The 27485-nt window shown below is 45.7% G+C and overlaps 1 protein-coding gene across 6 annotated transcripts in view; it reads left to right on the forward strand.

Annotated features, from left to right (window-relative positions):
* Positions 1-27485, forward strand: part of LARGE1 (LARGE xylosyl- and glucuronyltransferase 1) — a 629905-nt gene that overhangs the window by 154543 nt on the left and 447877 nt on the right. For all 6 annotated transcript variants that reach the window (XM_038007533.2, XM_007975582.3, XM_073006774.1 and 3 more), the window contains exon 2: positions 3255-3442. In XM_038007533.2, the coding sequence (XP_037863461.1) occupies positions 3337-3442 (106 nt within the window). In that variant the 5' untranslated portion in view covers positions 3255-3336. The remainder of the gene's footprint in view (positions 1-3254; positions 3443-27485) is intronic.

Below are 27485 nucleotides of genomic sequence, written 5' to 3' on the forward strand. Positions count from 1 at the left end.
TTAAAAAATGTATTATTATTATTACTATTTTGAGATGGAGTCTTGCTCTTGTTGCCCAGGCTGGAGTGCGGTGGCACAATCTCGGCTCACTGTAACCTCCGCCTCCCGGGTTCAAGTGATTCTCCTGCCTCAGCTTCCCGAGTAGCTGGGATTACAGGTGCACGCCACCACACCTGGCTAATTCTTGCATTTTTAGTAGAGACAGGGTTTCTCCGTGTTGGCCAGGCTGGTCTCAAACTCCTGACCTCAGGTGATTCACCTGCCTCGGTCTCAAACTCCTGACCTCAGGTGATCTACCCCGCTCAGCATCCCAGAGTGCTGGGATTACAGGCATGAGCCACTGTGCCCGGCCTGCATTAGGTATTATAAGTAATCTAGAGATGATTTAAAGTATATAGGAGGATAGGTGTAGGTTATATGCAAATACTATGCCCATTTATATGAGGGACTTGAGCCATCTGTGGATTTTGGTGTCTGTGGGGGGTCCTGAACCAACCCCTCACAGATCCTTAGGAAAATGGTAACTCTCGTAGGAGAATTGAGTAGGTGGATCCTTCAGGTTTAAATCACCTATCTGGCCTATTGGGCAATACCTATTTTTTGGGATCTGTTTCCTACCCAACGCTGTGGGGGACGTGAGGGAGTGGAGAAAGAGAAAAACCTCATTAAGGGCCGGGTGTGGTGGCTCACGCCTATAATCCCAGCACTTTGGGAAGCTGAGGTGGATGGATCACAAGGTCAAGAGATTGAGACCATCTTGGCCAACATGGTGAAACCCCATCTCTACTGAAAATACAAAAATTAGCTGGACGTGGTGGCGTGTGCCTGTAATCCCAGCTACTCAGGAGGCTGAGGCAGGAGAATCGCTCGGGAGGCAGAGGTTGTAATGAGCCAAGATCGCACCACTGTACTCTAGCCTGGTGACAGAGCAAGTCTCTGTCTCCAAAAAGGAAAAACAAACAAAACAAACCTCATTAAGGCTGCTTTTCTGCCCTCCAGGAAGGAAGGATCGCCCCTGAAATGTACTTAAAATATTTTTGGTAAGCACTTCATCAAGGGCTCTCATTTGAGCCTCGAAGCAACCCTCCAAGATAAAGGGTATCATCTCGATTTATAGATGAATAAGGAAGTTTATCCAGAGACAGGGTACTTGTCAAGGTCACAGCCAGCCGAGTGCAGCATCTGGGCTTGAACCCACCTCTATCTAACTGCACAGCCCTCTTTTCCTGCACTTCCTTCTCCTAAGAGATTCACGGGTCTTGGTGGTTCTCATTCTCTGTCACTAGTGGAATGTGTACGTAGGGTTTGTTTTCCATGCTTTAGAATGAACATTCCCTAGAGGGGACTTTTTTCAAGTCAACATTCTCTGTTCAAAAGGATGTTGCTTTTTTCAGTTTTACTTTCTAGTCTACACCCTCCAGCCCTGTGGTCTTTCATCTGTTCCAAAAGAAGGCCATTTAGAAAACCGTGTCAGAGTGGTTGCAGAGGCAGGCTCAGTGTTGACAGTTGTGATCGGCTCGGGTAGGTGTTTATTGTCGGCTGCTCGCTGAACATAAACTCCTGAAGCTTGAGAGGGTGGCCATTGGATAGAATGTGATTCCATGCATTCATTTAGCAGACGGTTGTCAGGCACCTGCAGCTGACAGGCAATATGCTAAGTCTTAAAGAATGTGAGGTGGATCTGATGGGGCGGGTACCCGTCTTCTGGAAATGCTAAGGCTGGTGGGGAAAGGAGTCAGTTCAACCAGACCTTCGTCATGGTGGTATAAGGGTTACCCAAGAGGGAGGGATGCATTTGGGAATATAGAAGGGGAGAACCAAGCCAGCTGTTTTATAGACATCTGTTCCTTGGGAATCTGAGGCCTTTTATAGCTGTGTGCAATGGGTGAGTTCCACTCTGTTAGGGAGGCACCATGTGGGTTTATCTTTCTTTCCACCTATAGTCAGCATGACACCTATGTTAGGAGGTGGGTAGAGATGAGGTCTTAGGGTCCATTGGTTTTTTAACTCCTTTGTAGGTTTCACGATTCCCTGGTCAAATATTCAGGTGAAGGATCAGGGGCCGTCCACTGTGTCTGCACTGACCTGCTCCCTCTTCCGGTGACACATCACGGCCAGTCTGCTGCCATGGTCTGAGGATATACCCTCTCCAGGCTATCCGTTTGTTCTTATCCCTTCTCTGCATGTTTTAATGGTTTCTGTGGTTCTCTGGACCTCTTCTTCCGTGTTGAAGGTGGAAGCTGTGAAGACAGTCCTTAGTGAGTGTATTTAAGCTTTCAGCTGTGATTAGGGTACAGAGTCCCATGCAGATGGAGGTGGTGGCCTCTCCCATCTCCTTGCCTTGGCATGTGCTCTTTAGTCGATTACCAGTGCCTTTCTCAGTCTCTTCTGCCCAGAATGCTGGAACCGCTCTGCCATCCTGACCACACACAGGGCAGTCAGCACCTTTATCTGCCCTTCCAGAGTGGTCCATGCAGATCTCAGCTTGGGGTTCTCATAGATCTTTTCTGTTGATCTACCTCATTAGACTACACTTTTTGAATCCATTCTCTCTTCTAGTATTCTTTTTTTTTTTTTTTTTTTTTTTTGAGATGAAGTGTCGCTTTGTCACCCAGGCTGGAGTGCAGTGGCGCGATCTCGGCTCACTGCAACCTCCGCCTCCCAGGTTCAAGCGATTCTCGTGCCTCAGCCTCCCGAGTAGCTGGGACTGCAGGCATGCCACCATGCCCCGCTCATTTTTGTATTTTTAGTACAGATGGGGTTTCACCATGTTGACCAGCTGGTCTTGAACTCCTGATCTCAAGTGATCCACTCGTCTCAACCTCCCAAAGTGCTGAGATTACAGGCGTAAGCCACCGCGCCCTGCATGTTCTCGTCTTTTTTTGAAACACAGCACATAGTTCGTACATGGTACATAATAGGTGCTAACTAAATGCTCCTTTAAGTATGTTAGTTCAGGTCCCAAAGTTAACCTGTACTATAAAGTGTGTGTGTGTGTGTGTGTGTGTGTGTGCGCATGCGTGTGTATGCATGTGTGTGAGACAGAGATCTCACAGTTTTTGTCATTTACTTATTTATTTATTGTCCCAGTTTTGAAGACTGCGAGACTGTAGCATCATCTCTTGGGGTGAAAGGTTACAGGAAGCCTAGATCCGTCAAACCCCTTTCGGGATCTATGAGATATTTCTCTTCCGTAACTTACATCCATCTCCAGTGCTAAGAACTCAGGCCTTCCTCTTTGCTCTTCCTTTCAGAAAGTATTATGAGGGAGGCCGAGGACTTCATGCTCCGGACAGAGAAACGGCTCTGGGATTAGGGATTGCCACTTCCGAGAGGATGCTGGGAATCTGCAGGGGGAGACGGAAATTCTTGGCTGCCTCGTTGAGTCTTCTCTGCATCCCAGCCATCACCTGGATTTACCTGTTTTCTGGGAGCTTCGAAGGTAAGAGTGGAAGCCAAAGTGAGAGGGAAGGAGGGAAGAAAGGGAACATTAGCTGTCAGAGAACCCTAGCAAAGAAACTCAAAGCCATCTATTGGGAATGTGGATTTCCAGTCACAGGAAGTGACTTGTCTAGGGTCACACGGGTAGTTGGCAACAGTCAACAATGTGAGGAGAAAAAGGGAAAAACAAGCAAAATAAGGCATACCTTGATGCGGTGGGAGGGTAGTGGGTACAGAAATGTCAAATCAAGTCAATTACTTTGTAGATAATGGGGGAAAAGGTTGGGCTCTAGAGAAATTACTGAGCTATTCATGGAGCCATGTGTTTCAAGAGTTGGTCCATCTTTTCATTCATTCATTCACCCATTCAACATCGTGGTGGTGGTGGTGTTTTTTGTTTGTTTGTATGGGTTTTTTTGTTTTGTTTTGTTTTGTTTGAGATGGTCTCTCGCTCTGTCACCAGGCTGGAGTGCAGTGGTGCGATTGTGGCTCTCCCCCTCCTAGGTTCAAGCGATTCTCCTTCCTCAGCCTCTCGAGTAGCTAAGGACTACAGGCGCCTGCCACCAAACCCAGCTAATTCTTATATTTTTTGTAGAAACGGGGTTTCAGCATGTTGGCTAGGATGGTCTCGATCTCTTGACCTTGTGATCTGCCCACCTTGGCCTCCCAAAGTGCTGGGATTACAAGCGTGAGCCACCGCGCCCGGCCGTGTGGTTGTTGTTACTGGATGCCTGCACTGAACTTGGTGCTGAGAATATGGAGATAACAGATCTGGAGATTCACAGGATAGTGGAGGAGACAGATAGGCTAACAAACCATCGCGGCACGTTGTGACCTGCATTGTGACGGAGGAAGGCAGGGTGCTGTGGGAGAGGGTTGTTGGAGCTGTCAGGCCTGGTCTAGGGATGAAAGATGATCAGTTACATGATGGGCCGAGCACAGGGAGGCAACAAAAGATTTGCTCTCCCCAAAGAAATAAAAAGAAATGATGATCCCTGCTACTTTCCAGAAATCAGTGGGAACAGCAAGACTCGCCATTTTTCTAGCCAGCAATTTCAAATACAGTGCAGTGTTTTGCCTATCAAAGATGGTTTTCTAGGCTTCAGAGAGAGAGGGAACGGCAGTGGTGAAGAGCTGACTTTATTTTTATTTACCCCCACCCTTGAATTTAAGAATGAAGATCTCAAATGAAAATCTGTCTCAAGGAAGTCACAACTGTGTTTTTAAACGTTTCCTTTATGCATAATTTTATTGGCAGCTCAAGGCTACCTTTTAATTAGGATCTCCGCTTCACTTTCTGAGATTTGCCTTGAGTTAGCTAGACTGAATATAAACAAGGTGGAACTGTGTGCCTGCCTAGCAGGGAGGGCTCAGGATGCTTAGCCCAGGGCTGAGGCCGGGTGACACACCCCTGTCCCTGTTCCCACCCCTGAGCTGCATCCCTGGAGCAGTCAGAACCTTCATCTAAGCAGGTAGATAGAGTCCATTATGCCATGGCAGTGGATGGTAAGTTTGTGGAAAAGGGACTAAAGAGGGGGGAAGGGAAGTTGATGTTGTTCTTGATATAAAGAAACATTCTCCCAGAGATCATGGAAAAGCCCTTTTTATAAAAGAAGGCAGAGGTACCCATGCTAGTATAGGTTTAATGAGTAAAACATTGACTTTTAACTAACTAAGCTGGTAATAATAATAATGGAATAACAATGACTATGATGACAGACACTGTGATTCTGTCATCACAGTGATGACAACAGTACCAACAACTAGTATTTTGCGTATTTCTACAGGCCAGGTATTGTTATAAGGACTTTTACATGTGTTCACTCTTTCTTCACAATGATTCTTTGTGGCGGGTACATTTAATAACACCTATTTTACAGATGGGGAGGATGAGGCAGATAAGCTTCAGTGATCTGCCCATGGCCCCAAAGGCGGTCAAGATGGAGCCCGGATTGGACTCAAGAGCTTGAGTTTTTAACCGCAATACCATGCTATAGATTGGGGCCTCAATGAGTGATTAAACTTTGGTCAGGGATTTGACAGGGTGTCACATAGTCTGGGTGAGGAAAGTTGCAGAATTTTGATTTGCACTCTTTGGCAGAAAGCCAACCCAAGTTGATTTTTGGTGAAAAGGGAATTTGATAGTTAATAGGATTTGTAAGTTCAGAGATAGGGCAGGCTTCAGGCAGAGCTGGATCCAGGGGCTTTGTAGCTAGATCTCTGCCTATCCCTTTGTTCTGTTTTTCTCTGCCTTGGTTTTTCTCAGGGTGACTTTATCTACATGGAGGAAGTTTTAGGCTTGCATCCTGTCCTCACCAACCCCAGTAGAAAGAGGATTTTTTCCTTTTTCTAATTCCCTAATAGTGCCTCTGTTGCCTGTGGTAACTCCTGAAACCAGTCACTGCGGTTATGGGAGGGTAGTGAGGGAAGCTGGTACTTTTTTGTTAACTTGAAGCCCTGTGCCTATTTCTGGTCACAGGATGATGGAGAGTTGCTTAAAACACATGGGATGAGATTGGGCGACTGGGGTGGCCACCAAAGGCAAATGGCATGGTTTCCCAAAGAGTAGAGATTAGAAGTTGATCTGGAGTATGGACAATTCGTAACTGTCTGTGTTTATGGTTAGATGTGTTTATGGTCAGTTTGGAGGCAGCTTAGAACCATCATGACCAGTGGAGTGACTGCGATCACTAACTTTGAGCAATTGGACCAGACTGGCAGATGGATGATGGGAAACTGGAAAGATCATGAAAATACTTTGAGGCAGCATGACAGACTGGGTGTAGATGCTGTATCTATCAACGTGATCCTTTAGAATGAACCCCACGCTTGGGACCAAATCACAAGCAGCGTTTAGTAGGGGCTGGGTGATGTGGGCATGTTAACACGGTATTTCAGCTAGGATGACAAAGGCAGCAGATTTCTGTTACTGAGTGTCAGTGTGCATTAGGGCTGCTGCATTTGTATTTGTGGACTCTACACTGTAAGGACAATCTAGATGCGGCAGCACGCTTAGGAAAATCCAGGTGAGTGACAGAGCCTGTTCAAATCTGTTTATGTAAGAAATGGTGGGAAGAATTGAGGATGTTTACCTTGGAGAAGCAGAGGCTCAGGGTGGACATGCTTAGCTTCAGCAAACAGACAAAGGGCTGTCCCCTGAATGAGACATTGGGATTGCTCTGGTGGCCCCAAACCTACGGAGGGACGTGGCAAGGAGCCAGACGTCAAGCTCCTCATAATGAGGACCATTCTGTCCAGAGCTGGAGTGAGCTGCCCAGGGGGTAGTGAAACACCTGGCATGAGAGATGCAGAAACAGAAGTCCAGTATCGTGAGAGGGAGCTGAGCGAGAGGGGCAGTTACACAAGGTAACCCATCTGACCGCTCCTGACCCAGAGATCCTGAGGCTTTGGGAAAGGCTGAGTATTTATCAGAACACAAAGGCAATAATACCTCCATGAAGCTCCCTGCCGGTTGCCGCAGACATCAGTGCATTTCCCAAAGGGCCCGCAGAGACATTATTTTCTCTGTAATTAAACATCACAACAACGTTACAATCCATTTATTGACACCCTTGAGTTTTTGGTTCTGTGGCAGGTGAAGCCATAAATAAGGGGCAGAGTTGCTGCCTGTATTCATGGAAATACTATTCATACTTTATGTGGGTTTATTTAGTTTTTGACTTTGTTTAATTTCAATGGATCTTCTGAGAGCAGAGCCAAGAACTCCCTCCGAGACGTGGATGCTCTCAGCATAGGAGTTTGGAGTTGGATTACACGCCACAGCGTGATATATTGAGAGAGCCCTGGAGGGGATCAGCTGTTTCAGAATCTCAAATCAGCTCAGCCAGAGGAGCTGGGTGATCTGGGGCACACTTGCTCTTCATGCTAGGCCTTTGTTTCTTCCAATGTGAAATGAAATTGTCGCCTGTACGTAGCAGGGCACTGACATTCTACCTACAAGCTTTTTTTTTTTTTTTTTTTTTGAGACGGAGTCTCGCTCTGTCACCCAGGCTGGAGTGCAGTGGCGCGATCTCAGCTCACTGCAACCTCCGCCTCCTGGGTTCACGCCATTCTCCTGCCTCAGCCTCCCGAGTAGCTGAGACTACAGGCGCCTGCCACCACGCCCGGCTAATTTTTTGTATTTTTAGTAGAGACAGGGTTTCACCGTGTTAGCCAGGATGGTCTCGATCTCCTGACCTTGTGATCCACCTGCCTCAGCCTCCCAAAGTGATGGGATTACAGGCGTGAGCCACCGCGCCCGGCCTTCAAGCTTCTGATTCTAACATCTGATGTAAGTGAATTGAAAATGACCAGACTCTTCCCCGATTAAGGGGAACTATGACACTAAGAGGGAGTCGGTTTATTGTGATTTGCTCCTGAGCGTGGAAGCAGGATCAATGCATAAATGTTATGGGGAGGCAGGCATTGTCTCCCTGTAAGAAAAAAACACCTGTTCCAGCAACTCAGTTGTCAGGCATGGAGTTCACCATCTGGGAAAGAGATGAGATTCCCATTCCTTGAGACACCTTTTGAAGGCCCAGTGACCACTGGTGAAGGACGCTCATCAGGTGGTGTTTTTGTTAGTGCATTAACCCCTTAGTTCTCAAACCCAACTCCTTGTTTTTTCTTTCTTTCTCAGTCCACCTTTCTTTCTCTGACACCTCAGTCAGCATTCCCAGCTCCACACTGTTCAGGCCCTAAACTTGAGAGTAATCCTTGTCTCCCTTCATTCACTCCGTGTCTCGGATGCCACCTCCTGTTGAGTCTAAGCTTGGCCTTGTAGCTACGTCGGTTGTTTCCCGGCTTTCACCACTGCTTCGCCCTGGCTCTGCCATTCCTCCTTTGTGATTAGGACTAAACACAACAGCCCACTTTCTTGCAGGTCACCTTCGTTCTTCAGAGCCCTCAGAGCTAAATCACAGCACCTCTCTGCTCCTTCTCAGCCCCTCTGGCCCATCCTCTAACCCCCACCATCCTGCCTCCCATCATCTGGCATCCTCTGTCCAGCCACGCCGGATTCCTGTAAGTCCTGGCGTACATCGCCCTCTGTGGGCTCTGCTCTTCCCACCTGCTCTTCCTGCTCCCTGACACCCTCTATTGCTCTTGTTTCCTTCCTGTCCTTCGCCTGGCTGCCTTGATCCTTGGTTCTCAGCTGAAACACAATTAATGTCTCCTGACCCTTAACTAGCGGGCTTCCTTGGCTCCCATTTACCTAACTCCTTGTATGTACCCTTAATACTCAGGGCTCTTTATTTTTCTTGTTTTTATAATCTTTTGTTTTCACAAGAGATTGACAAGCATTGGGAATGGAGGGAGCAGGTATCTTTAGCCTGCCCTTCCACCTCTAGCACCTACTGCAGTGCTGGGAGAAGATTTGCTCCCCAGATGTTTGTTGAATGAATGAGTGAACGAACACATGTGCCCTCCTCTGGCTTGGAGTGCTGACAGGTCTCATCATTGCCTCCTGGATCCACTGTGGACTCGTTACCATGACTCTGGGGTCTTCCACAATTGTTTTTTCCCCAATCTATACTGTCTGTCTTCAGGGTATAATACCCTGTTAAACTCCCTGAGAAAACTACTACTCTGATTCTTAATTTCCACTCTTGTGTTCTTTCTGCCTACTATTCACTTCTTTTTTTCCATAACCCTCCCTCCCAGCCAACACCTTCGATGCCCATATTCAATGTCATTTTTCCCCTAATGCCAGATCCCATGTGGAAACCTCTATGACCAGCACTCATTGAAAGAGATTTTGCTTGTTTGCTGTCCTTCTAACCACTTACCTGTGCGTTTCTTGAGAGAAGGGAGTGTTTTACTCATCGTTACACTCCCAGTGTCGAACTGAGCACTCACTCCTAATGTGTCCTTAGTGAATGTTTCCTGAGAAGGGCTCTGGTATGGAGGGATGCAGGAGCCACCGGTAGGGAAGGGCTCCTGGTGCTGTGAGCATCTGTGATTTTTGAGACCTGAGGACATGGTTTTTTCATTTGGTCGTGATGTTAATTCTAGGACGGGAATAAATCTGCTCAACTACAGCCCCATTAGAATTTAGAGCCTGCCTGTTATTTTCTATCAGAATCACCTTTTCTCAGAGCCCAGTGGGTTTTATTGTGGGATGTGGGTCTTCTTTTCTGTCCATCAAGGAGATACGTTCAGCTATTAAGAGACTTATCAGCATGTGGAAAAAGGGTGCTTTTCAGCCATTCAGAAAACTCTTCACACATGCTGCCCTCTGATAATTCATAACCAGTTCAGTGCAAGGTTTCCCATTGTCAGGGAGGCAGGCCGGGACAATGTGGGTGTTATTTAAAAGCAAATGTCTTCAGAGGATGCAAAGTCCTGAATACTCAAAACCAGTGTCATGAAAAGGCAGAGGATCTTCACTTCTGAACTGATACCAGCCTGTACCCCTGTTTTGTCATCCTGAAGCCCGAGTTCACCGTTTGTTCCGTTTTTATCGATATGAACCCCCTCTGAAATGAATGTTTTTGAGTGTTGTCACAGTAAATCTCAACAGAAAGAAATGAGGTCCCGATACTGGGCTATTTTGAAGAGTTAGAGTGAGAATGAAAGAATTGTAAGTTAAAGCTTTTTCTTTGCATTATTATTATGGGGGAATCCCAGGGCACTTGTGTGGTGGAATAGGCAAGATGAGGGCGGTGCATTTTACCCAAGGAGGGCTTGTCCAGACATGACTGATTCCCCATCCCCGTGTCTGCTCCCCCATCTCTCAGCCCAGACAGAGAATGTGCTGGAAGGTCTGGGAAGTCAGACTGTACAGGGTACTGGTGAATATTCTGCTGGAGCTTTCAGTATCCCCCAAGTCTAGGCTATGCAGCAGCTTTGGCAGGAAAGCCTATTTTTGCTGTCCTGCCAGTGGTCCAAATGTATCATTTAATAAGGGTATTACGGAGTATAAGAACATAGGATGCTGGATGCAAAATGAAATGTGACGTATAATACAAAAGTTGTGTTTAAAAAACATGGATCAAAAATGAAGATCAAAAATGAAAAATAGATCAAAAATAGATCAAAAACACAAAAGTTGTGTTTTTAAAAAAATGATCAAAAATGGCTTTTCCAGCCAATGCTTAATAACTGTTAGTGCTGAGCTTGAGCAAAATCTTGCAACAAATGAGAATAGTGCCCAGGTGACACGTGCATCCTGAAAAACGCCTAGTGCATGTGTCTGTAGTTCTTACCTTAGGACTATTAAGAGTCTCTTTAAGGTCTTGACATCTGAGAGGGCAGTAAAGCCTATCCCAATTATTTGTGAGATGGTTACAAAGATGACCTCTACTTTCCTTTTTCTTTTTTTTTTTTGAGATGGAGTCTTGCTCTGTTGCCCAGGCTGGAGTGCAGTGACACAATCTCAGCTCATTGCAACCTCTGCCTCCCAGGTTCAAGCAATTCTCCTGCCTCAGCCTCCTGAGTAGTTGGGATTACAGGTGCCTGCCACCACAGTTGGCTAATTTTTTGTATTTTTAGTAGAGATGCGGTTTCACCACCTTGGCCAGGCTGGTCTTGAACTCCTGACCTGAGGTGATCTGCCCGCCTTCGCCTTCCAAAGTGCTGGGATTATGGGCATGAGCCACACTGCGCCTGACCTGACCTCTACTTTTCTTATACATAGCCTTTGATCTTAAAATAGTATTGGCCGTCCTGCTAGGGTGGAAAAAAATGACCCTGCTGCATCTGTTGGCTGCATCTCCTTTAAGAAGTCATGGCAAGAGGCCTGGACCAGGACTCAGGAAATGTGGTTGCCATGATTCCCAACATGCAACTTGTATGAGTTTTCTGTGGCTGCTGTAAGAAACCACCACAAACTTAGTGGCTTAAAAAACCCATACATTCGTTATCTTACAGTTCTAGAGGTCAGAAGCTCAAAATCATTCTCACTGGGCTAAAGTCAAGGTGTTGGCAAGGCTGGTTCCTTCTGTAGGCTCCAATGAAGAATCTGTCTCCTGGTCTTTTTAAGCTTCTTGAGGCTGCCCACTTTCCTTGGCTTGTGGCGCCTTCCTCCATCCCCAAGGCCAGCAGTGTGGCATCTTCAAATCTTTCTCTCTGACACTGACCTCTACTTCTATTGTTACATTTCCTTCTCTGACTGTGACTCTCCTACCCCCCTCTTATGATGACCCTTGTAATTATCATTATTATTATTATTACTGTTTTTTTGTGTGTGTGTGACAAAGTCTCGCTCTGTCACCAGGCTAGAGTGCAGTGGTTCATTCTCAGTTCACTGCAACTTCCGACTCCCTGGTTCAAGTGATTTTCTTGCCTCAGCCTCCCGAGTAGCTGGGATTACAGGCATGCGCCACCATTCCCAGGTAATTTTTGTATTTTTAGTAGAGATGGGGTTTCACCATGTTGGCCAGGATAGTCTCTATCTCCTGACCTCATGATCCACCCGCCTTGGCCTCCCAAAATGCCAGGATTACAGGCGTGAGCCACCCCGCCCGGCCGGACCCTTGTAATTATATTGAGCCTACTCAGAAAATCCAAGATAACTCCCCTATCTGAAAATCCTTAATTTAATGGTACTGGCGAAGCCCTTTTGGCCATGGAAGATGACATATTCATTGGCCATGGGGATTAGGATGCGGACATCTTTTGGGGGGTCATTGTTCCACCTTCCGTACCACTTTCCCATAGTCCCGTGCTCCCACATCCTCTCCATCCTCCTCTTGTGCTTTATGGATAGAGCAGAGATGATGTGCCATGCACTTTTCATATGGACATCTTATCCTTCCCTTGGAGTTTTGGATTCTTGCATTTGAATTTGACATACATGTATCCAACATTTCCTTTACAGCTCATGAGAAAGGCATTGTATTCAGTCGTCTGAATGATTAAAGACCATAATACTTCATCTATGACTGGTGTTTAATCAGTAACTGATGATGAGTTAAAGTTTTCTGAAAAGATAAGTTCAGAATATCTGCTCTTTGTTGCGGGTTTCCTGGTTTTAAGTCAATTGTATTTTATTTTATTTGTTGATTTTGGATACGAATTTAACAAAAGGAGTGAGGATTTTATTTCAAGGGTCCTTTTGATGTCTGAGTAGGTCTCTCAGTTTTAAGAAAAGGATAACCATTTATATAACTACTTTGGAAAACTTACCCAAAGTATCACCAAGCAAAGCCAAGCATACCGCGTGATCCCTTAGCTCTACCCCTAGCCATACACCCAAGAGAAATGCACGTAGGTGGGAACAAAAGACTAGTACTAGAGTGCTCACATCAGCGTTATTTATAATAGCACCAGACAGGAAACTATGAAATGTTCATGAACACTAAAATGCATAGTGGGACTGGGTGTGGTGGCTCACACCTGTAATCTCAGCACTTTGGCAGGCCAAGGCGGGCCGATTACTTGAGGCCAGGAGCTCAAGACCAGCCTGACCAACATGGCAAACCCCTGTCTCTACTAAAAATACAAAATTGCTGGGCATGGTAGTAATTAGGTAGTAATTAGCGTGCCTGTAGCCCCACCTGATAGGGAGGCTGAGGCAGCAGAATCGCTTGAACCCTGGAGGCAAATGTTCCAGTGAGCCAAGATCATGCCACTGCACTCCAGCCTGGGCAACAGAGCAAGACTCTGTCTCAAAAAAAAAGAATAGTAGTACGTTTATATACTGAAGTACCATAGAGTGACGAAAATGAAAGTACTCTCAGTACTGAGCAAAAGAAGACATACACAAAATAATACATACTATACGATTCCAATTATACAAATTCAGAAACAGGCAAAAATTAATGTAGGCTCTTACCAACCCAGATGGTGGTTAACTCTGGTAGGGAGGATAAAACAGAGACTGGGGCAGGACCCAAGGAAGACTTTAGGATGCTGCTAATAATTTAATTTGAATTTTAACCTATGTGATGATTATATAGCTGGGCTCACTTTATGATAATTCACCAAGTGTTTCACTCAGGACTTGTTCATTTTTCTGAATATGTTATTTTAGTTTTCAAAAACCTATGCAAATCTTGATGGTAGCAGAATTTGAAGTGATTTTGTAGGTTTTGCATTGTTTTTAGATGAGAGGAATTGTATTAACCTTTTGGATTTATGAATCTATGTCATTGTTCAACTTTGAAGTTCAAATGCTTTTTAAGAATGAAGCTTTTCTTTAGGGATCGTTGTTTAACACTTCTATGTTATGACATTGGCTTTTTTCCTTTCTGATATACCTTACCATTTGGACAGATATTTACCCTGTGAGAGTGGATCACAGCACTGACTTCAAGATCTGAAATTTACTCATGAAATCCCTAACCTGTATGAGTGTTTTCATCAGTTGGAAACAAGACCAGTATTCTTACCGGCTCTTGCAATGACACGACTCTAATTAATATTAAAACAATATTACTGCTTGAAATTGACCCCAGGCCACATTAGATAATGTTCTTCTTTGTGTTATTCAACAAACAGGCATTTTCATAAAATCCTGATTCCTGGAAATGGAAAAAAAAAAACCCCTTTTATTATTGTATTGTGGAAGATATAGAAACACAATAAGGAAACGTACTATTTAAACTATAACGATAATGGAAACTGTAGCAATCTATCGCATGTTAAACCAAGATTGGCTGCATCTGGCTTGCACTTGTGTTGGCTTTGGCCCGCCTACTGCTTTTACCATTTCTGAATTTGTTGCTAATGGTTAAACATTGAGAGATTGCACATACAAAGCCATGATTTTTGGCTTTCCCTAAAAAAAAAAAGAAAAGATCTGCAAAACCAGACCCTCATTTCATCATAGTAGCTACTGGATGGAGCTGAGTACTGGCTATCCATGTGCACAGTGCTCGGATAATCCCTTTTGTCACGGTCTCCATCCTTCCCTGTTGATCCCGTGTCATCCCTGCACTGTTGTTTACATATAACAGAATTGAGAGGGAAGAGCTTCTGGTATCTGCGTATGGCAGTGGTTGACCCTGTCTGGCTCACTTAGACTTTTGAGTTTCCACCTTTTGGCCTGGTGCTGGGCTAGGAATTTTACACATATTATCTCACTTATTCCCCCAAACAACTTCATCCTCGTCCCATTTTATAGATGAGGAAACTGAGGCTCAGGGACGTTGTACCGTTTGAGCAAGACCACCAAGATAGCAAGCAAGGGAGCCTGTCCTTGTCTAAAAAGGTCCTTTACTCTATAGTCACCCAAGAACTTGCAGATATAGAAACAACTGGTAGATAACATTTCAAAGTCAATAAGCTCAAGCTTTAGACAAGGACAAGACAAACCCTGAGACAAATGAAAATGGGGTATCTTGGACAAGAGAGAAGACACACGATATTCTCTGGCTAGCAGGATTCTCATAAACCAGTATAATGAAAAAATTCAGTTAATTCTTTAATGCAGTTTGCATTTTGTTTCTGTCATAGACTCATACAATTAAGAGAAGGAATGGACATTAGGAGTCATCTACGCAGGCTTACAACCTAAGCAGATAAAACCTTTGAAAATTACAGAAGGACTTTTTATAGGGCAAATGTTGATGGTTGAGGGAACATAGCCCCCAAGGACAAGTGGATGGGAGTTTGAATTTTAGTAGACACCATTTAAATCACAGAGTGAAACAGACAAGTTACTCAACATCATTGCAGGTCAGTTTCTTCTCCATTAAAAGGAGAGCACAGGGCTGGGCGCTGTGGCTCACACCTGTAATCCTAGCCCTCTGGGAGGCCGAGGCGGGCGGATCACCTGAGGTTGGGAGTTCAAGACCAGCCTGATCAACATGGAGAAACCCCGTCTCTACTGAAAATACAAAATTAGCCGGGCGTGGTGGCGCATGCCTGTAATCCCAGCTACTCTGGAGACTGAGACAGGAAGAATCACTTGAACCCGGGAGGCGGAGGTTGTGGTGAGCCGAGATCGCGCCATTGCACTCCAGCCTGGGCAACAAGAGTGAAACTCCATCTCAAAAAAAAGAGGAGAGCACAACCTATAGCTTACACCGCTGTTACAAAGACTAAATATCCTGTTATATCCGACAGTGATCATTCAACAAATCTTTGTTTTTCCTTTCATTCTCATATTTTTCTAGAATCCTGGAAAGGCTCCTGGGAGGGATGCAAAACATCACCCACCTGGTCCAGAGAGACCCTTGTTTTGCAACTGAGGAACTGAAACCTAGAAAACTGTGGTATAATGAATCTCACAGCCTCAGCAGCCTTCTTCAGGCATTAGAAAGGGGCAGGGGGAGACTCCCTAACATACTGTAGCTGTGGTCATAAATGCACTGGCACTTTCTTGTGAATGCATTGGCCATGTTTGGAGAAAATTAAATTATTTCACCAAAATGACCTGTAGTGAGAACTTTAAAGAACAAAGAGGAAAGGGCCATCCTCTGGTGCAGAGTTTAATCCCTTTCCTAACAGATTTGTCAGATGCAGCTAAGTCCCAGTCCTCCTTTTAAATGCTGTGTGTCCACGCGGAGTCACTGAACCTCTCTTACCCCAAATTGCCTCTGCATAAATTGGGGGTGCTGCTGAGGGTTTTTGCAAAGATGAAAAGGAGTCCATGGTGCCTAGCATGCATTAGGTTTTGCTGAGTGTTGATAATAAGTGCAACAAAGAAAAAGAAAGCAGAGTGAGATGATAGTGCCAGGGCAATGAGAGGAGTGGGGAAAGGGAAATGCTCTGTTAGTAGGGTGATCTGGGCAGCCCTCTCTTACAGGTGACATTAAACAGAGCCAGGTGGCGAGGGGAAGGAAAAGTGTTTCAGGCAGGGAGAAGAGCAAGAGATGGAGAGTGCTTGGTGCTTTTGTAGGATACCAAGGAGAAGTCTGGGTGGCTGGAGAGAAAGAGAAGAGAGGAGAAGCAACATGGTGGATGAGGTCAGGAGGAGAAGCGACATGGTGGATGAGGTCAGGAGGAGAAGCGACATGGTGGATGAGGTCAGGAGGAGAAGCGACATGGTGGATGAGGTCAGGAGGAGAATCGACATGGTGGATGAGGTCAGGAGGAGAAGCGACATGGTGGATGAGGTCAGGAGGAGAATCAGCATGGTGGATGAGGTCAGGAAGCGTAGGCGGGGACCTATCACACAGGCCTGCAAAGTGGATCTTGGCACCTTGACCTCTGGCTTCTCATTCCTTGTTCTCCTCTGCTCAGGAAGCTTAGTCCTTGCAATCTGGACTTGCCTCTAGCTGCTAATCAAAGTTCAGAGGAACCTGAAGGAGAGTATTTCCTCTTCTTGCCTATAAGGAGGTCACCTAGATCTCTGGCTCCAGCATTTGCTAGCTGGTAAGAATCACCTGGGGCATTTGTTTAACATATAGACTCCCAGTCCACCCTGGGGCACTTAATGAACAAGACAGCCCAGAATCCTGCCCTAGATCTACTAAATGGGGTTCCTCAGGGGAGGCGCCCAGGTGCCTGTATTTTTAACAAGTGCCTCTCTTCTGGCCCGTTTGAGAAGTTTGACCTGGATAAAGTACAGCCTCTGGGTTCCTGGTCTCAGCTCCCCTCCTCCTATCCTGGGCTCCGGGATTTAATAATAACCAGCGTGGTAACGACATTGCTGATGGAGTGCCTACTGTTTGTCTTGCCCAACAGCCTCACTCCCTATTTTATCTGCTCTGACTTAAATCTTAGTCTCCACACCAAGTGCCTGGCCACTATGTTGTTTGTACTTCTGTTAATCATTTATTATGTTGAATTGCACTTCATTTATATAGCATACTTCCTTTTTAGAACTTTCCTATGGACTCTTAATAACATCGCCTAGAAAAGTGCACATACTGAGTGCTGGCAAAATCATTGTTATTATTATTTGTTTGGATTTCACACACTTCAGATAGTGAGGACTCACCTTTCCATAGTCATATCCAAATCCTTAGTCTTCGGCAAAATACCTGAAATAGAGTAGATGCTCAATGAATCTTGAAGTGCCAGAAATAAAAATAATATTAGTTACTTTTTATGGAGAATTTATTGTACATCAAGCACAAGTCTTTGACTTGTAGTAACTAATTTCTTCCGCAGAACTGTGCTATGAGGTAGGTGCTAATATTCTTTTTTTTTTTTTTTTAAGATGGAGTCTTGCTCTGTCGCCCAGGCTGGAGTGCAGTGGCGCGATCTCTGCTCACTGCAAGCTCCGCCTCCCGGGTTCACGCCGTTCTGCCTCAGCCTCCCGTGTAGCTGGGACTACAGGTGCCGGCCAGCGCGCCCAGCTAATTTTGGTGCTAATATTCTTATTGTGCAGATGGGGGAACAGAGGCACAGAGAAGTTTGATAATAGGTAAAGCTGAGCTTGAACCCAGGCAGGCGTGTCTTCTGTGATCTCTCAAAGGTTTCTTTCATTTCTTAAATGGACATGATTCTAGATCTCTTTTTTTCTGGGTAAGTTTGCTCTCTCCTGCTTAGTTCTCCATAGAGATTCGGTAGAGTTGGTTCTCTCCCTGTGTATGAATAATGCTTCACAGATCCTAGGAAATGAACTAGATCGGAACTTCCACCCAGGCTTAGCGGGCTCGGTTGTGTTGACTTTTGTCACTTTTCAAGCCATGCGTTTTCTTTGCCTCCTGGGATCATGTGCCAGTTGCCTTGGCTCCTGTGGCTGATGGATGATTGGATCCAGCCTTTCAGGGCAGATCAGGGTCAGCCTGCTCCAAGCAGTAGCAAGAACCAGGCCCTTCCCTTTCCTTTCCTAGAAGCCGTACCTGTGAGTTAGCGCTTCTCCAAATGTTGTTCTCAACTCACGTGAGAGCAGTTTGGGGGCAGATTGGTTCTTGGACTCTTCAGATCCCCAGTGCAGACATGAATATAAGTCTTCTGGGTGCTCAGATTGTCAGGACACACACAGGCACTGGTTCTGAGCCAACACTGAAGGAGACAGGTCTGAGAGAGACAAGCACCTCACCCACGGCTTAATTTCATGTTTTGGATAAACACTGAGAAGTGAGTGGCATGAAGGGGCGGATAAGCAAAGATCGCCGAGAGTGAGTATTTACAAAATTTTTTCATTTTGCTCTCACCAGTCTTCTTCCTAATAGCTCTTGCTGCTCTGATGGCTCTCTGACAAATAGAAAGGAGCCTGTTTTCCCTTTGGTCCACACCTCTGCTCTAGACAATCCCTGTTTTGCATTCCAGATGCTTCGGTGACAGATAGTCATCAGAAAGAGACCCTGGGATTGTATTTTTCCTGGCTTCTTCGCTTGTTCTGTTCCTCGGGTGAAATCCCTCAGCTCCTTCAGGCTTCAAGGCGTTTCCTTCCCTCTGTCCTTAGCATGGGATAATAGAAGTTAACACTTAATGGGGCTTTGCTGTGTGTGCTTCTCTAAAGCACTTGCATTTATGTTGATGACACATCACCCAGGGAGGCACTAGTGTCACCCTCCTTTTAGAGGGAAAGGCAGGTGCAGGATGTTGAGAAACTTGCCCTAGGTCCCAACCTGGGAGTGGCAGAGCTGCTTGTGTGGCCTGGAGCCCACGTTCTCACCCACCATACACACAGTGCATCTTGCTGCCTGTTTTCCCTCCTTCTCCTCCCTCCCTTCTGTGGCAGTCATTTGGCTTTAGTTCCTCCTCTGTGTTGAGCACCGTACCAGTCAGGAAAGAGGGACGAATGAGGTGTTTTCCTGGGCGTGAGCGTGGCAGAGCCATCCAGAAGTCCAAGTGTGTCCCCAGTGCGATGAGAACACAGTATGCAAGACCTAATGGGGCCCTGTAGGGCCAGAGGTCAGGAGAGGGCATCATGGCAGCAGGCATGCTCTGGTGACCCATGAGAAAGCACATTGTCGTTTGGTAAGACACAGAGGAGCCACACAGGCTGGGCAAGAGGGAAACTAGCAGCTCCCAGGTACGCCAGGCATCGCCATTCCATTCCCATCACAGAGAGCATCCACCTCCTGGGAGTGGGGATGGTAGGACTGGAGCGGATGTGGGCTTTACAGTCAGAACACTCTGGGTTTGAAACCTGTCTGTTCCACTTACTAGCTGGGTGACCATGGGCTTGTCTCTTGCCTTCTGTAAGTTTTCTCATGTATAAGTGGAAACAACAGTACCGGCCTCACAGATGTATTTGAAAGTCTAAGAATGATGACATTTGCAGGCAACTGACACATATTAGGCTCTCAGTAAATTGCAGATACTTGTTTTATTTCTTTCTTTTTTGAGGGTATCATGTATTGACAAACTTCAGATCTGTGCTTGCAAATAAAATAGAGTATTAAAAAAGTCTGTTGCAGCATATAGTTGTTGCTCAATAAATATAAAGCAAAGGCTTAATTTGCACACAGTTGGACTGGATTCATAGCCAGCGGGGCATGATGGAAAATTGCACAAATGACAACTGAGAGTGGCTAAGTGGATTGCTCAGGGTCACTTAGCTGGTACGTGAAAGAGCTCACTTTCTTGTTGAATATCCATAACAGCCCTGTGAGTCAAGCTGGGCTAACATTATCTGTGTCTTAGAGAAAATGAAAACCCAGGGAAGGTGAATGTCTTGTGCAAGTCAAATTACTGGATCCTAGAATAATGAACTTCATCACTAAATAGCCATGTGACAAGTCGAGGACTCCCTTTCCTCATCTGTAAAATGGGGGTGGTGATATCTGCCCTGGCCACCTCAAAGAGTTGTGGTGGAGGTCAGATGGAAGAGAGATAATAAGCCTGGCTTCTGTATAGAGAATGAGCTATGGTGGGCAGGAATTTAGACCAGATCACCAGCTGGCTAGCCAACATGGTTATCCAGATAAGCAGTGAGGTGATGTGAACTTAGATGGTGGCAGTGGCAATGGAGATGAGGCAGAAGTGGCTGCCTGGGGATAGGTTTTGGAGGTAGAGGCTTCAGGCCTTGGTGATATTTGGGTTGTGAAGGAGAGAGAAAGAAAGAGTCAATGATGACTCCAGGTTTTGACTTGAGCAAATGGATACTGGCAGAGAGGTTGGTTGGAAGAGCTGTGTGGGACAGGTGATCCATGGCTGGTTCAGGGCATATTGGTAACTGATCAAAGATCTGACAGTGAACTTCTGACATGCTCCTACCTGGGTATATTGAGCCATTCTTGTGTTGCTATAAAGAAATACCTAAGGCTGGGTAATTTATAAAGAAAAGAGGCTTATTTGGCTCATGGTTGTACAGGCTATACAGGCATGGCACCAGCATCTGCTTGGCTTCTGGGGAGGCCTCAGGGAGCTTACAATCAGGGCAGAAGGCAAAGTGGGAGCAGACGTGTCACGTGACCAGAAGGAGAAGCAGGAGAGAGAGAGTAAGGGGAGGTGCCATACATTTTTTAAACAACCGTATCTCACAAGAATTGCACTGAGAGAATGGTGCTAAACCATTCATGAGAAATCTGCCCCCATGATCCAAGCCCCTCCTACCAGGCTCCACTGCTAACTTTAGAGATTAGATTTCAACATGAGATTTGGAGGGGACAAAGATCCAGACTCTATCACTGGGTGTTGGAACACCTGAACCAGTGACATCCAATAGTGAGGTGAGCTAGAAGCCGGTGTCAACCATCTTTACTAGGAAAACAGTAAAAAAGACATTATATAGACATTATATAGAAAGAAAGATTGGGATGCTTTTTTAAAATTTCCAGTGTGAAAAAGACATTGTAGTTTTATTTTTATTATAAAGAAAAATCCGGTTGAAGTAAAGCTGAAGTGTCCACGTGGTTTTACTAGGCAGTGCTCTCGCCATGTGATAGGGTAGAAAGTGCAGGGGTTCTTGTACCGGAAAACCTGGATCCTGAATCTGATGCTGTGACTCGCTGGCTACGTGGCCTTGGAGGGGTCCCCTGACCTTTCTGAACCTCAGACCAAGTGGGCTTCTAGTCCTTGCTTTAGGGGCTGGTATGCTAAGTAAGGGAACTCATCCTACATGACAGGTTCCTTGCACACAGTGTGCTCGGTGCATGAGGGTTGACGAGTGAGTGATCACCTCCTTTAGGAGAACAGGATAGGAACGGACAGCTACGTCTTCACATCAAGAGTAGTCACTGATGGCTTGTGAAGCACTTGCTATATGCTAGGTGCTGTTCTCTGTGATTTACTTAGATTAACTCTTTCCGTCTTCACAACCACCCTGTGAGGCTGGTCCTGTTATCCCTGCTTACAGGCGAGGAAACTGAAGTACACAGAGGTTCCATGACTTTCCCAAAGTCACTCCCCTGGGAAGTAGAGTCAGGAGGACTCCAGGGCTCACCATCTTGTCTCCTGGGACCGTGCTTTTGCTTACCACGCTATATTGTCTCAGCATGTAAGGAGGAACCCTTGTTAGCCTCATCTTACATATGAGCAAACGGAGGCTCCAAATGGTTAAATGCGTGACAGAAGCACAGCAGTTTAGTGACAACCAGCACATTCTCACTTGTGAGTGGTTAAAAGTGGGATGTCCAAAGCTGGTTCTGCTGAGACCTTCAGCCAAGGAGCAGTTGTTTGTCCTGAACAGAGGCTCCATCCATCTGGAGGGTGGGCGTGGCACCCACTCACATTCTCTTGCACTCCACTCCTGGCCCTGGGCTTTGGAAAGGTTGGATTTCTCGCTAGGTGATTGCAGGACCACAGAGCTCTCTCTCTCTTCCCGCTGCCATTCCAGGCGCTCGGGCTGTGCTTTCTCAGTGTCTGTTTCTGTGCAGTCGCTCTCATGGAGTCCTCCCCTCATCCTGCTTGTGGCATCATGAGAAATGATGGTCATGGGTGTTTGCAGGCTGTGTTGGTGCTGCCAGAAACCTGCTCTTCTTGTGACTCCAAGCCCAGCGGGGTTGGGTGCCGTTGTTGGCTCCGCATTTCTGCACTTGGCTCGAGCACACTTGGGTGTGTAGGAGAGTCTCAGCTCCCTCGCCCAGAAATGTTTGCAGCTAATCCGGGTGACTAATATTTGATGTTACAGTTGTTGGTCTTTCTATAGATATTTATATTGCTATCAACCTGTAAGTGCCTTGAAGGTTAAAACTGGCTGTTGGGCCTCTTTAAACCACCTACTGTGCTTTGCACTTAGTGGGAAGGCATTCAGTAGTTGAGGTGGTGTTCCTGTTTCTGACACTTAATTTGCGTTTTTAACCTACCCAAGGGAGCATGTTATTGCATGATCTATCAGGTGAGCTGTTGCCAAGACTGTAATCTAATTAATTGCTGGGGCCCAGAAGCCTCGGTGCTTATAATGCTGCAGCATTTATTCCACACGTGTGGCCTTCATGCTCAGTGTGCCGCTTATCATACACACAACAGACATATTTTGGCAAAGGCTTGCCTTCTTTTGTGAATCCCAAACTAGTAGCCCTCACATTTGCCATTTTCCTTCTATTTAATGAAATCATTCCAGATGATTCTGTGACCATCGAAGGTAAACATTGCTCGGCACAAGGCCCACTCTTCTGGGATTCTTCCATGCCTGTTTCACATTTCTCAAACTCTTAGGCCCAAATGTCAGATGGTGTGGGATTTGGAAAGTCGGGAATCCTGAGCATATTTGAGTTGAAAATTCACCCAGAGCTTGAGTGAGTGAGGATGGAGGTGGCGGGGGAGGACATGAACTGTTTTAGCTTTTATGTAATGGCGCACCTTTGAGAATGATCTTGTGGCTTTTGAGCAGGTAAGAGCGGGTTGCAGGGCTTCAAGGCCTCCATAGTGGTTTGTTTTGCACCTTTCTTTTTGGATGTGGAGGTTTCCCCTGGGTGGCCAGCTGATTTTTTGGTGCCTCTATTTATGCCCTAACCCCTTGTTTTTCTTTTAGATCATTGCATACTGAGCACATATTTATTAAGTACCAAGTATACGTGTGATACTGGACTAGTGTCCGAGAAAGACAGTAAGATTAAGACATAGTTTCTGCCTTGATGAAAATTGTTCTTTTTTAGTCTTAGGTGATAATGACCTTTCTTCATGTGGTCATTTTCTGAAGATAATAGGTCCTCGGAGGAAACCAGGAGATGAGATGATGGCAACACTGATTAATGAGTAAAAAGGGAAATCATAGAATGGTGGGAAGCAAGAATTTAAGGCTGAGAGCAATCTTCTTTTGGAGGGGAGGACTCACTGTTGCCATTTAACATACTTGCTATAATAGAACTATGTATGCTGGTGTTCAGGAATCCAGAAAAAGGGACACCTAAATATCCGCGGACATCCAAAAAAGCTTTTGTGGAAGAAGATGCCACCTGGGCTGAATCTTGAAGCATGCCTAGGAGTAGGCCAAGGAGAGGAGTCAGAAGGCCACCCTTGAGTCTTGCTATCGTTGGGATCTCCAGGAAGCGATGGTCAAGGTCAGTGTGCTGAGATCATATGCCAGATGTGGTGTTGGTTTAACCCAATCAGTCAGATGATCCCAGTGGGAAAAGCAACACAGCGAGTCTGAAACACTGTATCATACCACACAGTGCCTCAGCTCTCAAATTTCTCTGTTAGCTTTTCAGCCCTGCAGAAAATCAGCTGTGTCTTTCAACTTTCAGGGGGTCCTTCTCTGCTTCTGCACTCATACCTTGAGGTGCTCTCATCTCCTCCCCCGCCTCCTTCCATGCCCTCATCTTTGGCTTTCAGTGATTCTGTATTAATAGCTGCGATTAAACTGCCTCATCTCATCAGGGAGGAGATATTAATCTTCATCAGGCCCAGGGAAGAGCTTCATTTTTTTCTGCTCTTCTCCTCTCCCCAGGCTGCCCCACTGAGCTCAGGTGCTGTCAGCTGTACCACTGTCTGTGGGACGTGGAGTCATCTGCTTCTGCAGATGGATTTCAGTGAGGTTCCCTTCTCTGACTCCATCCCTTAGCCTCCCTGCACCCAGAGCTTCACAGGCTGTAATTGAAGACCACTGTCAGGAGAGGGAGAGAAGGGGAAAAATACTCCCTCAAATAGAAATTCCCAACTTCATTGTCTTGCGCTGCTGCAGGGTAAATTAGACCAGGACAGTACCGCCGCTGGAAGCTGTAGGCTTTTTGCTTTATGAAATCCTATTCAGCCCTTGGAGAAGTATGCCTCTTTTCATGCTATGATTCTGGTGATTAGCTATGAACTGAGGATGTCAGATGCCCAGGGGCAGGAACAGCAGACAGGGAAGCTTGAGAGTTCATCAGGCAATTAGGATGGAAAAGAGCTATTCCCAAAGCCGGGCATCCCAGGCTGGTCCTGCCGGTGCGCACCAACAGCCAGTGACCCAAAGCCAGGCGTCCCAGGCTGGTCCTGCCGGTGCGCACCAACAGCCAGTGACCCAAAGCCGGGCATCCCAGGCTGGTCCTGCCGGTGTGCTCAGCACCCATCGAGTTTCTGCATGTGCCCAGTGAGCACAAGGCTGGCACGGTAAATGACACATGGTATCTCATTTAATCTTGACAAGCTTGCCAGGCATGTACTCTTATTCCATTTTCCCAGTAAGGGAGCTAAGGCCCGAGAGAGCAAGTACCTAGGCTGAGGTTACATGACTTGCAAATTCTGTCTCAGCTTTCTTCACTCTTCCTGTCACACTCTGCGCACTGTATCTAGGATGATGTATAATGTCTTGTCCAACCTGGAACACTGTTAAGAATGCAAGGGGGATAGGGACATACATGGGGAGTGGTCCATGGAAACTGAGAAGCACGGTCTCTTACTACTGCCCAACACTTCCATGCTCCTTTGGAAGCAGGGCTAGCCAGATGGACACCATTCCCCCTTCCTCATTTCCCTGCCCTCCTCTCCTCCCATCTGAGTCATCTGAGGCCCCTGAGTGCCCTGCTGGCTTTCCAAATGCCTGATGCTACAGAGCCTGATTAGTTTGCCTTCACAATGAAGAATCTCAAATAACCACTGCCCCTTGGCTCAGCAAGGAGCCTTCATACTCAGACCACCTCCTAGGATCTATTTAACTCCCTCTACTCTGTGGGATTGGCCTTTGTTCAGCCTTTGAGCACACCTGGGTTGGGGAAATGATTCTTTTTCCCAGAATGAGCTTTATTTGCATTCCACCAGCAATCTTCTTACTCGGAGGGATTCCTGGGACATTAAATTAGCAGAAAATGACATTAGCGCTAAGAACCAAATTCGATTACCTGAAATACAAGTATTATTGTAAGAAATAAAACAACCTCATCTCCACCTCCACACCCCCAGATCATACCCTCACACCAAATTGTGTTAATGCCAGTTTCCTTTTAGTTGCTGGCTTTGTGTGTGTGCGTGGCAGGTTGTCTCAAAGGCACAGAGTGTATAATAATAGTACATGTCAGCACAAGGCGAGCTTGTACAGGGTTTTTCCCCATGTAATTTGCCGGCTCTTCTGGCTGTGGTGTGTGAATGTGAATTCTGGCAGAGGCTTGTACACTCTGCCTTTACACAGCCCCATCTCCCTAGAATCCAGCCACATCACGACTCACTTTTTCTTCAACTTCACAGGTATTTTTAATGCGTTTATTGTTGCCCCACTCTTTGCTTTTTCTCCAGGAAAGATTCTACAGTGAAAACTCCACCCACTTCCCCCTGTACTTGAAGGCTTGCCAAACTCTTCACTCTTTGCTCCTGGAGGCCTCTGGGTATTCCTCTGTTAGCGCTGATCTCTAGTAGAGTGCTTTACCCAGGGTTGGTGTGTGGTACGTCCTGGAAAAGGGAACAGTGATATTACTTCCTCATAACGCTGTTATGGACTTTTAAGTAATGCACCTAAAGCACAAAAATAGAGCCAGGTGTGTAGCAATTAATATTAGCAGTTAACGCTTGTTATGACTAAATGTTGACAAAATGTTAAAATGCCGGGACTTAGCGTGTGTCGCTCCCACAAAACTGACAGCTCTGGGAGGGCAGGGCTGTGTCATCTTGTTCAATTTTGCATCCCCAAAGCCAAAGACAGAGTACCTGGGAAATGCTTAGTGAGTTCAGCTGAGTGAATGAGACAAAAGCCCATGATAAAAGCTTTGAAGAAGACATTCTGTTCCCTCTATACCTGGGGAAGGTTTCGAGGAAGGAGTGTAGGGCCTGAGATTCATCAGAAACAGTTATGGGACAAATAAGCAAATGACACAGGGTCATTTCAGGCTGCTGCACATCTGAATCTGACTGTTTACATGGGGGGTGCCACAGTCTTCTGTGAAGAGAGGAGAGGATCCCTTCTGGCCTACACAGCATCCAGGTCTTCGTGCGTGTCGGGGAGGTTTGACCTGTACCACTTTTGTAGGAAGCCAGAGTCATCTGTTGACATCGAGGCAGAGAACTTGCCTCTGAGTCCATCCATGCCTGAAACTCGTTTTGTGACCATGGCAAGTTATTTATCTCCTTTCTAGAATCTAAAATATGGTGGCTTGGGGTTGGGGGAGTTAAAACACATTTTATATGGATTGCTATCCTCTAAAAAGAGTAAAAATGAAAATAAACTCAAAGTAAATCAACCAAAAGATCAGAGCTAAAGCTGTGAGATTCTTAGAAGGAAACGTTAAGAGTAAATCTTTGTAACTTTAGATTAGACAACAGTTTCTGAGATATGACACTGAAAGCACAACCAACAAAAGAAAAAAATAGATAAATTGGACTTCATCAAGTTAAAATCTTTTGTGTTTCAAAGGGTTCCTTCAAGAAAATTAAAAGACACAAAATAGGAGGAAATACTTGCAGTCATATATGTGATAAGGGACTTATGTACAGAATAGATGAAGAACTCTTATAACTTAACAATGAAAAGACAAATAACCCAATTAAAAAATTGAGTGATGGATTTGAATAGATATTTCTCCAAAGAAGATACATACGTTGTCAAAAAGCACATGAAAAAATGCTCAGCATCATTAGTTATTGGGGAAATGCAAATCAAAACCACAATGGGATACCACTTCACACTCACTAGGGTGGCTGTTATCAAAAAGATAGAAAATAACAAACATTAGAGAGGATAGGGAGAAATTGGAACCCTTATACATTGCTGGTGGGAATATAAAATGGAACAGCCACTTTGGAAAACATTTGAGTGAAATGTGGAGTTGATGTGTGGCCCAGCAATTCCGCTCCAGGTGTCTGTGCCCAAAAGAACTGAAAACAGGTTCTCAATCAAAAATGTGTACAGAATTCTTCAAGATAGCATTATTCGTGATAACCAAGAAGTGAAAACTACCTGAATGTCT

The sequence above is a fragment of the Chlorocebus sabaeus genome, chromosome 19 (assembly GCF_047675955.1).
Source record: "Chlorocebus sabaeus isolate Y175 chromosome 19, mChlSab1.0.hap1, whole genome shotgun sequence".
NCBI classification, from domain to species: Eukaryota; Metazoa; Chordata; class Mammalia; order Primates; family Cercopithecidae; genus Chlorocebus; species Chlorocebus sabaeus.